The following is a 15,753-nucleotide window of genomic DNA, read 5'->3' on the forward strand; positions in this document are numbered from 1 at the left end:
TACTTTCTAGTGGAAATTTGATTTGGGTCATTTTTGTATCTTCCATGTTTCTACATAACATGCTCACTATTTCCTTCTTCTTCTTAAATATAGTTATAATAATTTTTACTGATCTTTTCTATTAATTATATCATGTGAGCCATTTTTAGGTCCATTTTAAGTGATTGATTTGCCCCACTTCATTATAAGTTGTATTTTCCTGCTTCTTTTTATGCCTGTTCATTTTTGATTGGATGCTGGCTAATCTTTTATATTCTTACAGCTATTCTTGAGCTTTATTCAAGACATGATTGAGTTATTTAGAAATAGTTTGATACTTTTGAAGCTTAATTTAAACTGTTTGGTGGCACAACAGAGCCTTTGCTCTGGGTTAATTTTCCCTAAGTAATGAGGTAAGACCCTTCTGAGTACTCTGCCCAGTGTCCCATGAATTATGAGATTTTGCACTCTGGCTAGTGGAAATAGGAACTCTTCCTAGCCTTGTGGAGGCTTCAGTTGTTGTTCCCTCTGACCTTTTTGCATGGCACTTTCCCCAACTTTGGGTAGATTCTTTTTTTTTTTTTTAATTTACTTTTTATTGAAGGATAATTGCTTTATAGAATTTTGTTTTCTGTCAGACCTCAACATGAATCAGCCATAGGTATACATATAACCCCTCCCTTTTGAACCTCCCTCCCATCTCCCCATCCCACCCCTCTAAGTTGATACAGAGCCTCTGTTTGAGTTTCCTGAGCCATACAGCAAATTCCCATTGGCTATCTATTTTACGTATGGTAATATAAGTTTCCATGTTACTTTCTCCATACATCTACCTTCTCCTCCCCCCTCCCCATGTCCATAAGTCTATTGGCTGTTTCTCCATTGCTGCCCTGTAAATAAATTCTCCAGTACCATTTTTCTAGATTCCATATATGTGCATTAGAATACGACATTTATCTTTCTCTTTCTGACTCACTTCACTCTGTGTAATAGGTTCTAGGTTCATCCACCTCATCAAAACTGACTCAAATGTGTTCCTTTTATGGCTGAGTAATATTCCATGTGTATATGTACCACAACTTCTTTATCCTTTCATCTGTCGATGAACATCTAGGTTGCTTCCATGTTCTAGCTATTGTAAATAGTGCTGCAAAGAACAAGGGGATACATGTGTCTTTTTCAATTTTGGTTTCCTCAGGGTATATACCTAGGAGTGGGATTGCTGGGTCATATGGTGGTTTTATTTCTAGTTTTTTATGGAATTTCCATACCGTTTTCCATAGTGGCTGTATCAATTTACATTCCCACCAACAGTACAAGAGTATTCCCTTTTCTCCACACCCTCTCCAGCATTTATTGCTTGTAGATTTTTTGATGATGGCTATTCTGACCAGTGTGAGGTGATATCTCATTATAGTTTTGATTTGCATTTCTCTAATAATGAGTGATGTTGAGCATCTTTTCATGTGTTCGTTAGCCATCTGTATGTCTTCTTTGGAGAGATGTCAGTTTAGGTCTTTTTTCCATTTTTTGTTTGTTGTTTGTTTTTCTGGCATTGAGTTGTATGTTCTGCTTATATATTTTGGAAATTAATCCTTTGCCAGTTGTTTCATTTGCTATTATTTTCTCCCATTCTGAGGGTTGTCTTTTTACCTTCCTTATAGTTTCCTTTGCTGTGCAAAAGCCTTTAAGTTTAATCAGGTCCCACTTATTTACTTTTGTTTTTATTTCTGTTACTCTAGGAGGTCGGTCATAGAGGATCTTGCTTTGATTTATGTCATTGAGTGTTCTGCCTATGTTTTCCTCTAAGAGTTTCATAGTTTCTGGTCTTACGTTTATGTCTTTAATCCATTTTGAGTTTATCTTTGTGTATGGTATTAGGAAGTGTTCTAATTTCATTCTTTTACATGTAGCTGTCCAGTTTTCCCAGGACCATTTATTGAAGAGTCTGTCTTTGCCCCATTGTATATTCTTGCCTCTTTTGTCAAAAATAAGGTGCCCATAGGAGCATGGGTTTATTTCTGGGCTCTCTATCTTGTTCCATTGGTCTATATTTCTGTTTTTGTGCTAGTACCATACTGTCTTGATGCTTATAGCTGAAGTCAGGAAGGTTGATTCCTCCAATTCCATTCTTTCTCAAGACTGCTTTTACTATTTGGGGTCTTTTGTGTTTCCATAGGAATTGTGAAATTTTTTTGTCCTAGTTCTGTGAAAAATGCCATTGGTAATTTGATAGGGATCATACTGAATCTGTATGTTGCATTTGGTAGTATAGTCATTTTCACAATATTGATTCTTCCTACCCAGGAACATGGAATATCTCTCCATCTGTTTATGTCATCTTTGGTTTCTTTCATCAGTGTCTTATAATCTTCTGTGTGCAGTTCTTTTGTCTCTTAGGTAAGTTTATTCCAAGATATTTAATTCTTTTTGTTGCAGTGGTCCATGAGATTGATTCCTTAATTTCTCTTTCTGATTTTTCATTGTTAGTTTATAGAAATGCAAGTGATTTCTATGTATTGATTTTGTATCCTGCAACTTTGCTAAATTCACTGATTAGCTCCAGTAATTTTCTGATACTATCTTTAGGGTTTTCCATGTACAGTATCATGTCATCTGCAAACAGTGAGAGCTTTACTTCTTCTTTTCCGATCTGGATTCCTTTATTTCTTTTTCTTCTCTGATTGCTATACCTAGGACTTCCAGAACTATGTTGAATAATAGTGGGAAAAGTGGACACCCTTGTCTTGTTCCTGATTTTAGGGGGAATGCTTTCAGTTTTTCACCACTGAGAATAATGTTTGCTGTAGGCTTATCATATATGGCCTTTACTATGTTGAAGTAGGTTTCTTCTATACCCATTTTTTGAAGAGTTTTAAACATAAATGGGTGCTGAATTTTATCCAAGGCTTTTTCTTCATCTATTGAGATTATTCTATGGTTTTTATCTTTCAATTTGTTAATATGGTGTATCACATTGATTGATTTGTGATTTGCATATATTGAAGAATCTTTGCATCCCTGGAATAAACCCAACTTGATCATGGTGTATGAGTTTTTTGATGTGTTGCTGAATTCTGTTTGCTAAAATTTTCTTGAGGATTTTTGCATCTATGTTCATCAGTGATATTGTCCGGTAGTTTTCTTTTTTTATGTTGTCTTGTCTGGTTTTGGTATCAGGGTAATGGCGGCCTCGTAGAATGAGTTTGGAAGTGTTCCTTCCTCTGCAACTTTTTGAAAGAGTTTTAGAAGGATAGGCATTAGCTCTTCTCTAAATGTTTGATAGAATTTTCATGTGAAGCCATCGGGTCCTGGACTTTTGTTTTTTGGGGAGATTTTGATCACAGCTTCAATTTCAGTGCTTGTAATTGGGTTGTTCATAATTTCTATTTCTTCCTGGTTCAGTCTTAGAGGATTGAACTTTTCTAAGAATCTGTCCATTTCTTCGAGGTTATCCATTTTATTGCCATATAGTTGTTCATAGTAGTCTTTTATAATCCTTTGTATTTCTGCATTGTCTGTTGTAACCTCTTCTTTTTCATTTCTAATTTTGTTGATTTGATTCTTCTTTTTTTCTTGATGAGTCTGGCTAAAGGTTTGTCAATTTTGTTTATCTTCACGAAGAACCAGCTTTTAGTTTCATTAATCTTTACTATTGTTTCTTTCATTTCTTTTTCATTTATTTCTGCTCAGATCTTTATGATTTCTTTCTTTCTACTAATTTTGGAGGGGTTTTTTTTGTTTGTTTGTTTTTTTCCACTTGTTTTAGGTGTAAAGTTAGGTTGTCTATTTGATGTTTGTCTTGTTTCTTGAGGTAGGATTGTATTGCTGTAAACTTCTCTCTTAGGACTGCTTTTGTTGCATCCCATAGATTTTGAGTTGTGTTTTCATTGTCATTTGTTTCTAGAAATTTTTTTATATCCCTTTTGATTTCTTCAGTAATCTGTTGGTTATTTAGAAATGTGTTGTTTAATCTCCATGTGTTTGTGTTTCTTACAGTTTTTTTCTTGTAATTGATATCTAGTCTCATAGTGTTGTGGTTGGAGAAGATGCTTGATATGATTTCAATTTTCTTAAATTTACTGAGGCTTGATTTGTGACCCATGATGCAGTCTATCCTGAAGAATGTTCCATGTGCACTTGAGAAGAAGGTGTATTCTTCTGCATTTGGATGGAATGTCCTGAAGATATCAGTGAGATCCATCTCATCTAATGTTTCATTTAAGACCTGTGTTTCCTGGGAAAACTGGTCAACCACTTGTAAAAGAATGAAACTAGAACACTTTCTAACACCATACACAAAAATAAACTCAAAATGGATTAAAGATCTAAACTCCTAGAGGAAAACATAGGCAAAACACTGTCCGACATAAATCACAGCAGGATCCTCTATGACCCACCTCCCAGAGTAATGGAAATAAAGGCAAAAATAAACAAATGGGACCTAATTAAAATTAAAAGCTTTTGCACAACGATGGAAACTATAAGCAAAGTGAAAAGACAGCCTTCAGAATGGGAGAAAATAATAGCAAATGAAGCAACTGACAAAGGATTAATCTCAAAAATATACAAGCAACTCCTGCAGCTCAATTCCAGAAAAATAAAAGACCCAGTCAAAAAGTGGGCCAAAGAACTAAGCAGACATTTCTCCAAAGAAGACATACACATGGCTAACAAACACATGAAAAGATGTTCAACATCACTCATTATCAGAGAAATGCAAATCAACACCACAATGAGGTACCATCTCATGCTGGTCAGAATGGCTGCTATCCAAAAATCTACAAACAATACATGCTGGAGAGGGTGTGGAGAAAAGGGAACCCTCTTACACTGTTGGTGGGAATGCAAACTAGTACAGCCACTATGGAGAACAGTGTGGAGATTCCTTAAAAAACTGGAAATAGAACTGCCATATGACCCAGCAATCCCACTGCTAGACATACACACTGAGGAAACCAGAATTGAAAGAGACACATGTACCCCCATGTTCATCGCAGCACTGTTTATAATAGCCAAGACATGGAAGCAACCTAGATGTCCATCGGCAGACAAATGGATAAGAAAGGTGTGGTACATATACACAATGGAATATTACTCAGCCATTAAAAATAACGCATTTGAATCAGTTCTAATGAGGTGGATGAAACTGGAAGTAAGAGTGAAGTAAGTCAGAAAGAAAAACAGCAATACAGTATACTAACACGTATATATGGAATTTAGAAAGATGGTAATGATAACCCTATATGTAAGACAGCAAAAGAGACACAGATGTATAGAACAGTTTTTTGGACTCTGTGGGAGAAGGTGGGTGGGATGATCTGAGAGAATAGCACTGAAACATGTATATTATCATATGTGAAACAGATTGCCAGTCCAGGTTCGATGCATTAGACAGGGTGCTCAGAGCTGGTGCACTGGGATGACCCAGAGGGATGGGATGGGGAGGGAGGTTGGAGGGGGGTTCAGGATGGGGAACACATGTAAACCCATGGCTGATTCATGTCAATGTATGGCAAAAACCACTACAATACTGTAATGTAATTAGCCTCCAATTAAAATAAATAAAAAAAAAACTTGTATTTCCTTATTAATTTTCTGTTTTGATGATTTGTCCTTTGGTGTGAGTGGGGTGTTAAAGTCTCCTACTGTTATTGTATTACTGTCAATTTCTCCTTTTATGTCTGTTAATGTTAGTCTTATGTATTGAGGTGCTCCTATGTTGGGTCTATAGATATTTACAATTGTTATGTCTTCCTCTTGGACTGATCCCTTGATCATGATGTAGTGTCCTTCCTTATCTCTTGTAATCTTCTTTATTTTAAGGTCTATTTTGTCTGATATGAGGATTGCTGCTCCAGCTTTCTTTTGCTTCCCATTTGCATGAAATATATTTTTCCATCTTCACATTTTCAGTCCTTATGTGTCTTGAGGTCTAAAGTGGGTTTCTTGTAGACAGCATATATATGGTTCTTGTTTTTGTATCGATTCAGCCAGTCTGTGTCTTTTAGTTGGATCATTTAATCCATTTACATTTAAAGTAATTAGTGATATATATATTCCTATTGCCATTTTCTTAATTGTTTGGGGTTGATTTTGTAGATCTTTTTTCTTCTTTTGTATTTCTTGACTATTTAAGTCCATTTAATGTTTGTTTTAAAGCTGGTTTGATGGTACTGAATTCTCTTAACTTTTGCTTGTCTGAAAAGCTTTTTATTTCTCCATCAATTTTGAATGAGATCCCTGCCAGGTACAGTAACCTTGGATGTAGATTTTTCCCTTTCAGTACTTTAAATATATCCTGCCATTCCCTTCTAGCCTGCAGAGTTTCTGCTGAAAAGATCAGCTATTAAGCATATGGGGTTTCCCTTGTATGTTACTTGTTGCTTTTCCCTTGCTGCTTTTAATATTCTTTCTTTGTGTTTAGTCTTTGTTAGTTTGATTAGTATGTGTCTTGGCATGTTTCTCCTTGGGCTTATCCTGTATGGGACTCTTTGTTCCTCTTGGACTTGATTGACTATTTCCTTTTCTATGTTGGGGAAATTTTCAACTATAATCTCTTCAAAAATTTTCTCATACCCTTTATTTTTCTCTTCTTCTTCTGGGACCCTTCTATAATTTGAATATTGCTGTATTTGATATTGTCCCAGAGGTCTCTGAGACTATCCTCAGTTCTTTTCATTCTTTTACTTTATTCTGCTCCTCAGAAGTTATTTCCACCATTTTATCTTCCAGCTCACTGATTCGTTCTTCTGCTTCAGATACTCTGCTATTGATTTCTTCTAGAGTATTGTTAATTTCAGTAATTGGTTGTTTGTCTTTGCATGTTTATTCTTTAATTCTTCTAGGTCTTTGTTAATTGATGCTTGCATTTTCTTCATTTTATTTTCAACATTTTTGACCATATTTACTGTCATTATTCTGAATTCTTTTTCAGGTAGTTTGCCTCTTTCCTCTTCATTTATTTGGACTTCTGTGTTTCTAGTTTGTTCCTTCACTTGGGTAGTATTTCTCTGTGTGTGTGTGTTAGTCGCTCCATGATGTCTGACTCTTTGCAACCCCATGAACTATAGCCCGTGAGGCTTCTCTGTCCATGGAATTCTCCAGGCAAGAATACTGGAGTGGATTGCCATTCCCTTCTCCAGAGGATCTTCCCAACCCAGGAACTGAACCCTGTTCTCCTGCATTGCAGGCAGATTCTTTACCGTTTGAGCTACAGGGAAGTCCTTAGTATTTCTCTGCCTTTTCATTATTATTATTTTTTTAACTTATTGTGTTTGAGCCTTTTCCCAGGCTTCAAGGTTTAATTCTTTATTCCTTTTGGTTTCTGCCCTCCTGAAGTTGGTCCACTGGTTTGTGTAAGCTTCCTATAGGATGAGATTTGTGCTGAATTTTCCTTTGTTTGTTTTTCCTCTAATGGGCAAGGCTGAGTGAGGTGGTAATCCTGTCTGCTGACGTTTGGGTTTGTATTTTTGCTTTGTTTGTTGTTTAGATGAGGTGTCCTGCACAGGGTGCTACTGGTGGTTGGGTGATGCCAGGTCTTGTATTCCAGTGGTTTCCTTTGTGTGAGTTCTCACTATTTGATACCCCCTAGTAGGGTTAGTTCTCTGGTAGTGTAGGGTCTTGGAGTCAGTGCTCCCACTCCAAAGGCTCAGGTCTTGACCTGTGGTCAGGAGTGAAGGTTTCACAAGTGCTTTGTTATGGCATTAAGTGAGATTAAAACAAATATCCAAAACTGAGAAACCAAAGATGAACCTCAGACAAATGGCAGTTACAAAATCAGGCAAATAATAATTAAAATAATGAAATATACACATATACATATATACCCATGAACAAAGTCAAAACAGTCCAACAAAAATAAAGTACAATAGATTGACCCAGTGAACAAAGGAAACCAAAAACTATATTTACCAGTTAAGAACAAAACTAACTAAAGCACAAACTGGAAAACAAAACTAAAGCAAGGTGCCAAGTGGGGAATAAAGCAATGAAAACAAAACTAACAAATATATTGAGAGGAAAGGAAAGAAAGAATAGATATGCTAAGTTAAATAGAGGTAGATGAAGAAGATTTATATACATTAAAGATTAACTGCCAGGGGAAAAGAACAATAGGAAAGGCAAGCAAGGGAATAAATATAGAAAAAATATAATAGGTTTAAAAAAATTAAAAGTTAAAATTATAAAAAAGCAAAAAGAAAAAAAAAACAGAAGAAGAGAAAAGGAAAGCCCTATAGAACTGCAAAAGCCCAACACAGATGCAGAGGTTTAGAACAACAATAAAAAATGTGACTGAATATACACAAATACATATACACCCGTAAGCAAAATCAAAACAGTCCAACAAAAATAAAGTACAATAGATTGACCTGGCGAACAAAGGGAGCCAAATATTATGTCTACCAGAACAAAACTAACTAAAACACAAAATGGAAAACAAAGCTAAAGCAAGGTGCCAACTGGGGAATAAAGTAATGAAAATAAAACTAACAAATATGTTGAGAGGAAAGGAAAGAAAGGAAAGAAAGAAAGAAATAATAGATATGCAGAGTTAAATAGAGGTAGATATAGAAGATTTATATATATTAAAGATTAACTGCAGGGGGAAAAGAACAGTAGGAAAAGCAAACAAAGGAATAAACGTAGAAAATATAATAATAGGTTTAAAAAATTAAAATTAAACAAAGAGAAAAGAAAAGGAAAAAAACCCCTCAGAACTGCAAAAGCCCAACCTAGAGGCAGAGGTTTATAACAACAAGAAAAAATGTGACTGAGAAAAAAAGAATAAAAAGAAAAAGCTCAAAAGCTTAATTAGATTTCATAGTGCCAATAAAATCAACAACTGCAACAGAGGAGGGGGGAAAAATCCAAAAGAATCTACAGAACAAGTCAAAACACAAGAATAATAAATGTTTTTCTTGAGTCACTGCTGTCAGAGTCCTTTCCCTCGCTGGGAATCGCAGTCCACCTCACCTCCCTAGGATGCCCTCTAACACTGCGCTGATCTCTGGACCTGCTATGGGGCAGCTCAGATTCTAATCGGGTTCTGCTCCTCTGTGTTCTTGCCTGCAATGTCCACAGCTATCAGAACTAGTGTGTTTTTTCTTTTCTTTTTTTTTTTGGTGGGACCTCTCAATGACCTTTTATATATTCCACAGAGACGGATTTAATCTGTAGCTTGTACAGCTGGTGGGAGGGTTTTGGGTCTTCTTTCTTAGTCTCACTGCCCCTGGGTTTCAATTGTGGTTTTATTTCCACCTCTGCATATGGGCCATCCACTGGGGTTTGCTCCTGAGGCTGCCCTGGAGGACTTGGGTTTGCCCCTGTGAGGGCCAGGTGTGGAGATGGTGCAGCTCCCTGCAGAATTGCAGGGATTCTGGCAGCACCAGGTACTCAGGGGAGTTGGCAGCTAGGGCAGCAGGAAATATAATGCTGTAGAAGGTTATAGCAACCAGTATTGGCCAATAGCTCCAGTATTCTTGCCTGGAGAACACCCCTTCCTGACAGAGAAGCCTGGCAGGCCACAGTCTACAGGGTCACAAAATGTCGGACACTACCGAAGCGACCCTGCACGCATAGGTACGAGACTTTTTCTGCCTGTGGCAGCTCTGCCCCAGTGAGAGCTGAGCGTGAAGGTGACACAACTGCTTGGCTTGGGGGGACCCTGGAGGCGCCAAGTGTGCAGGGACAGGACTGCCTCCGCTGCAGGAGCTACAGCCTTATCAGAATCTTTTTTTGTGCCTCTTGTGTCTGGCGATCAGAAGGCCTCTTTGGCCAGTCTTTCTCCATAGCTCAACCGGTTCAGACACTTAGAAGGCTTCCTTGCCTGGGGTCCTTCTCGGTTGTTCATGCATCAGGCACATAGAAGGGCCCTCGTGGCTGGGGTCCTACTCTGTAGATCAGCACGTCAGGCACTTAAAGGGGCATCCTGGGTGGGGTCCTACTCTGTAGTTAAGTGTCTCAGGCGTTTGCTGGGCCAGCCCCTCTGTTGTTCAGCTGCCACTGCAGGCGTGTAGGGGGAGAGAGGCTATGGTGACGGCTCCACCCCCTAGGCATGACTCAGCAGTACTGCCTTGCTTCCATGGCTGCCCAGCTTTCCTCTGCAGGCATTTCCCAGCACAATCTCCTCCCTCACATCCCCTGATCCGTCTCTCCGCAGTCAATAGCAGCCCTCGCCCAGGGATTGCTCCACAATTCCTAAACTCCCATCTCCCAGCCGGTGTGCTTTCCGGTGGGGGGGGGGGGTCTGCATCCCTGTCCAGGGCATGTATGGTTGCAGCAAGAACTGTCTGATTCTCATTCCATTTAGGCTGCCACAGAGCAGGTGTTTCACTCTCAGCCTTAAATGTTTCTCCTCTGACTCAGACAATTGCCCCAATGTGGGGATCGGACCCCTGCTTCAGCTCCCCCACCCACTGAGGGCAGGTCCAGTCCTACTAACACTCCTGTTTTTCCCCTTGGCTCCTTCGTTCTACCAAGTTTTATGTGGGTCTATATATTCTTTTCCGCTGGTCAGGTACTCCTGTCCAATCTCAGCTGGTGTTCTGCATGCACTTCTGTGTCTGAAGGTGTATTCCTGATGTATCTGTGGAGAGAGAGGTACTCCACGTCCACCTACTCCTCCACCATCTTGTTTTCCTCTGGTTAGATTCTTGATACATATGTGCTAGTTAGCACTTTGCTGAAGAGTTGAGGGCGGGATTGGCAGCCACCTGCAAATCTATAGCGCTTTTTCTGTGTACAGCCTTCCCCTCTTTGGCAGTCTCGCCTGTGGAGTTTAGTTGTCTTGGCCTTCCTGGACTCTCAGCACCATCTCCTCAGTTCATGTAGACTGTTGAGTTCTGCTTGGGTTTTCTTTCCCTTCTCTGTAGCTTGGAAACTCTCTCTAGATGGTAAGCTAGGATAATTGTGGGGTTTGTCTCATAGGTTTCCCCTCCGTCAGGGATCATTGCCTTGTGCTGCCTGATGACTAATGTCTGAAAATTGTTATTTCATGTATTTTATCCATTTTTTAGGTTGTTTCAGGAGGGAGGACAAGTCTGGTCTGTTCCTTCATTTTGGAACATAAGTGGGAGTCCAAATCTAGAATAATTTGAAGGCAAAGGAAACCATCATCTATGATTATATTTTTTACCTGTTGTTTGCCTTTGATTCACAAAGGTCAGATCTGTCTCCCCATCTTCCCAACTCACACAAATGCCTAGACTTCCAGTTGAAGCCATCTTAAAGATTAAAGGAAATTGTTAACTGACTGGTTAGGCTAAGGTAGTAGTACTGATCATCCGTTGACTATGTAGGGTTTCTTGTGAGTCCACATATTCTCCAGGCCTACACAATTATTTTTTAATAATTACAGAAAGACTTCTGAAAAACCTTTATTGGTAACTTTTATCAGCTTACATGTTTTAAATGGATCAATTTGTATTGTAAGCACTGCTAATGTAACTTTGCCTTCCAAATAATTCACTTACCGTTTTCATTTCATGATCTCTGCCATGCTGTCAGTGGAAAAACGATGGTCTAGTTCAAAAGCTTATTTTTGCATTAGACTTTACAGAATTCTGTAGTTACTTTTGAAATTCTAAGGCATTCTAAGGTTTAGTGAGTCAGAATTTTGACTGTAGGAAGAAAGGTTGTTAGCCTTCTTCTCTTGCTTTCCTGCTTGCTGACTGAACACGAAGTTGCATCAGGAGTGGTAATAGAACAGGATCAGGTACCAGAATCTTACAAGCAACGATGAAAATGTAGTGGCAGAGGACCAAATGGAGACATGGAGGCTGGTCTGGGTCTGAATAGCAATAGTATGAAAAAGGCGTGCATTTTAGTTGACTGGGAATCTTTCTGACTCAATAGATGACCTGACTATTGGAATACTTAAAGTGATTATGGGAAACATCCACAGATACAGCAAATATGGAAGAGGCATTTCATTTGTGGCTTTTACCATTTATACCCCATTAGTCACTAAGTTCCACTAGTTCTCCCTCTGTGTACATTCACATCATTTTCTTCTTTTCTTCATTCTGCTCCTTACATCTACCCTTTTATGAAAAGAGGTCAGTGTACACAGCATGTGAGCCTGTCTGGAGTGCAGCCTGTTTTTTTATGGCCTGTAAGTTAGGTTTTTTATATTTTTAAATGGTTGGAAAAAAAGGTTAAAATAGTAATATTTCATGACATGTGAAAATTATATGAAACTAAGTTTCAAAGTCCATAAATAAAGTTTTGTTGTATTGTTTATGGGTGCTTTTATGCTGTGACAGCAGAGCTGAGTGGTTACAGAAGAGATTGTATGGTCTGTGAAGCCAAAAATACTTACTGTCTGTATCTGGCTTTCACAGAACAGAAGTTTGTTGAGTTCTGCTCTGCATTGCTGTTGGAGTGGAGTGTTCATTTAGAAATGCAGAACTGATGATAGCACATACACTTCCTCCACTCCAGACACAAGCTGAAAAATCTTCCATGGTGGGACTTCCCTGGCGGTCCAGTGGTTAAGACACTGAGCTCCCATTGTGGGGGTACAGGTTCAATCCCTGGTTGGAGATCACAGAGTGGGCAAAAATAAAAATAAAAAATCTTCGGTGGCTACTTATTGCATATGGGGGAAAAAAATCCAAGCTCCTTTGTGTGACATCCAGGACTCTTTATAGCCTGGCACCAACCCGTTCTTTCTGGCCTCACCCCTCACCGCTCCAGTCTTCTCTGACTTAGCAAATTCCCAATGCTATTAACACTGAGATATGTGTTATTCTTTAACTGCCAGTGTTATTTCCAGCTTATGGAGTCTGCAAATGCTGTGTGCTATGCCTGTTCTTGCCCATATTTTCTATCCATAAATCCCTGTTCAGTCATCCAGACCTGCCTGAAATGGCGCCTCTTCACAGTGAGTATTCTTTAGGCTCACCCCCTGCTCTGTAACCTAATCGCATTTTGGGCAGTCCTCTTCTGTTAGCACTTATCACATGACATTGTGATCATAACCATACTCTGAGCTCCTTGGAGGCAGAGAGTATGTTTTATGTTTGCTTTTTCCTCTAGTAGAGCTTCCTGGTGGCTTCTGCAATGTAGGAAACCCGGCTTCGATCCCTGGGTCAAGAAGATCCCCTGGAGAAGGGAATGGCTACCCACTTCAGTATTCTTGCCTGGAGAATTTCATGGACAGAGTAGCCTCACGGGTTATAGTCCATGGGGTTGGAAAGAGTTGGACATGACTGAATGACTAATAATTCCACTTTTTCCCCCTCTAGTATCCTACAGAGTATCTTATACATGACAGATAGCAACTATGTTTAAATGAATAGACTAATTAAGATTATAATGATATTTCTACTCTCTGTATACAATATATAACATTTAAACATACCCAACTGAATAATTTGTGCTCTCTCTCTTTATATTTATGTCAGAAAATGTATCTTGTGATGGAGCTTTGTGAGGATGGAGAACTCAAAGAAATTCTGGATAGGAAAGGTCATTTCTCAGAGAATGAGACAAGGTGGATCATTCAAAGTCTCGCCTCAGCTATAGCCTATCTTCACAATAAGGGTAAGAAGAGGATCACCCAGCTCATTGACTCCATGCAGACAGATAGACACTTTTGTTTAAGGGTGATTGTATTCAGGATTCATAGTCACAGAAGTAATGCCTACTAATCCAGAAAATTTGATTTTAAAAATTAAATTTTTTCCTTTGTAGTTTTATTGATATATTTTAATTAGAAACAAGACAGGTATGCAGTTACATTCTCCATGGATGAGAATGAAATTATGAACATTTCTATTCAACAGCTTGAAAAGAAGCTAATATTATTAAATCCAAAATAGAAAATCAATAGAAGTGAAATTTCTAAAAACTCATATATTAATAATAATGTTAAAAATCTGCATATACTAGGCATTAAAAAATTTTTTTAGACTTAAGTATTAGAGCAGTTTTAGGTTCACAGCAAAATTGAGAAGTTACAGAGATTCCCAAATACCTCTGTCCATGCATGCACATCCTTCCCCATTATTAGCATCCCCTATCAGAGTGGTTACACTTGCTACAGTTGATGAACTTGCACTGACACATCATTATCACCCAAAGTCCATAGTTTACATTAATGTTCACTCTTGGTATTGTACATTCTATGGGTTTTGACAAATGTATGATCTACCAGTACAGTACCATATGGGAGTCATTTCACTACTTTAATATCCACATTTAAATATTATTCTAATTCTTCTAATTGCTTTACTATTCTCTGGTATTATTGCTACTCTTTTTCCTCATGCTCCTGCTTTTTTTTTTTTCTTCAGTGTTAATTTGGCTTACATGTGACTTTAGAAGCTTCTCATTATATCAGTTTGGTTCAGTTCAATTGCTCAGTCGTGTCCGACTCTTTGCGACCCCATGGACTGCAGCACACCAGGCTTCCCTGTCCATCACCAACTCCTGGAGTTTACTCAAACTCATGTCCATTGCATTGGTGATGCCATCCAACCATCTCATCCTCTGTCCCCTTCTCCTCCAGCCTTCAATCTTTCCCAGCTTCAGGGTCTTTTCCAATGAGTTCGGTTCATCGCATCAAGTGGCCAAAGTATTGGAGTTTCAGCTTCAGCATCAGTCCTTCCAATGAACATCCAAGACTGATTTCCTTTAGGATTGACTGGTTGGATCTCTTTGCAGTCCAGGGGAATCGCAAGAGTCTTCTCCAACACCACAGTTCAAAAGAGATGAGAAAAAACTTTGTTCCAGAGAGGTCAGGGGACATGGTTAGGTGTGCAGAGCTGGTGCTGGAAGCTAGGGGCTCATTCAACAGATGTTCCCTAAGCATCTACAGCATTGAGGTTGGTCCTAGAGTTTACAGAGGTTCAAACACAAGGCACCTGCCTCTCAGGGAAATTGGTGAGAGATGGAGTACAGAAAACAAATTGATGATTTGTTTTCAAATGGAGTACAGATGGAGTACAGAAAACAATATGATGATTTCTGAGAGCAATATAGAGAGCATGGAGCATAGGTGTATTAAGTGCCTCATTTGATTTGGAAAGTCAAGCAAGAATTCACAGAGGAAGCAAAACTTGAGCTGAGGAATACAAACTCAGGTGAAAAAGGGAGGGCTTTCCAGGTAGAGAGCGAGGAATTTTGCAAGAGCAGAAAACCAAAGACTTGATATTTTGCTAATTTTGGTTCTCCCACATTAAGCTATAAAGTCAGTATATTTCAAACTAAATCTTAACAGGATTTATCATGGAACTTGATAAAATTATTTTGAGAGGGGTGAGAATAGTAAAGAAAACAATGAAAAAGAACAGTGGAGCAACAGAGAGACTTGCCCTGCCAAGTGTCAGACCACCTTATGAAGATATATTAGTTAAAGTTTTGTGGTGTTTATGTAAGAAGAGAGAAGGAGAACAATAGAAATTCCAAACACAGGTTGGGTGTGGAAGAGAACTGTAAGCAACTAGGAGTAGTAAACAGTCCAGGGCTCATCCAGCCTCATTTCCCCGGAAATTATACCTATAGCTTTTTAAGTTTAGGGAAATGATTACAATGGATATGGACTGGATCAGTTATTTGCAAAGGAAATATTTGGTACATGAGAGTATTTGCATGTACATAAAGGTCCTGCCTGAGCTGTGACATGTTCAACTGGAGATTTTGTGTCTCACGGGTTTTTGTTTTTAACTTTAATGTATAAAGAGTAGAAAAGTGAGACTGATGGTGCAGAAAATATATTGAAATAAGTATAGTTTGTATACATGTAGCCAAGTTGCAGTATGTTTAATG

At 38.6% G+C, this 15,753-nt stretch overlaps 1 protein-coding gene across 6 annotated transcripts in view; it reads left to right on the top strand.

The window, feature by feature from the left end:
* Positions 1 to 15,753, top strand: part of STK33 (serine/threonine kinase 33) — a 186,966-nt gene that overhangs the window by 112,040 nt on the left and 59,173 nt on the right. For all 6 annotated transcript variants that reach the window (XM_043482774.1, XM_043482770.1, XM_043482773.1 and 3 more), the window contains one exon: positions 13,389 to 13,527. In XM_043482774.1, coding sequence (XP_043338709.1) covers positions 13,389 to 13,527 — 139 coding nt within the window. The remainder of the gene's footprint in view (positions 1 to 13,388; positions 13,528 to 15,753) is intronic.

Source organism: Cervus canadensis, chromosome 11, assembly GCF_019320065.1.
Source record: "Cervus canadensis isolate Bull #8, Minnesota chromosome 11, ASM1932006v1, whole genome shotgun sequence".
Lineage (NCBI taxonomy): Eukaryota > Metazoa > Chordata > Mammalia > Artiodactyla > Cervidae > Cervus > Cervus canadensis.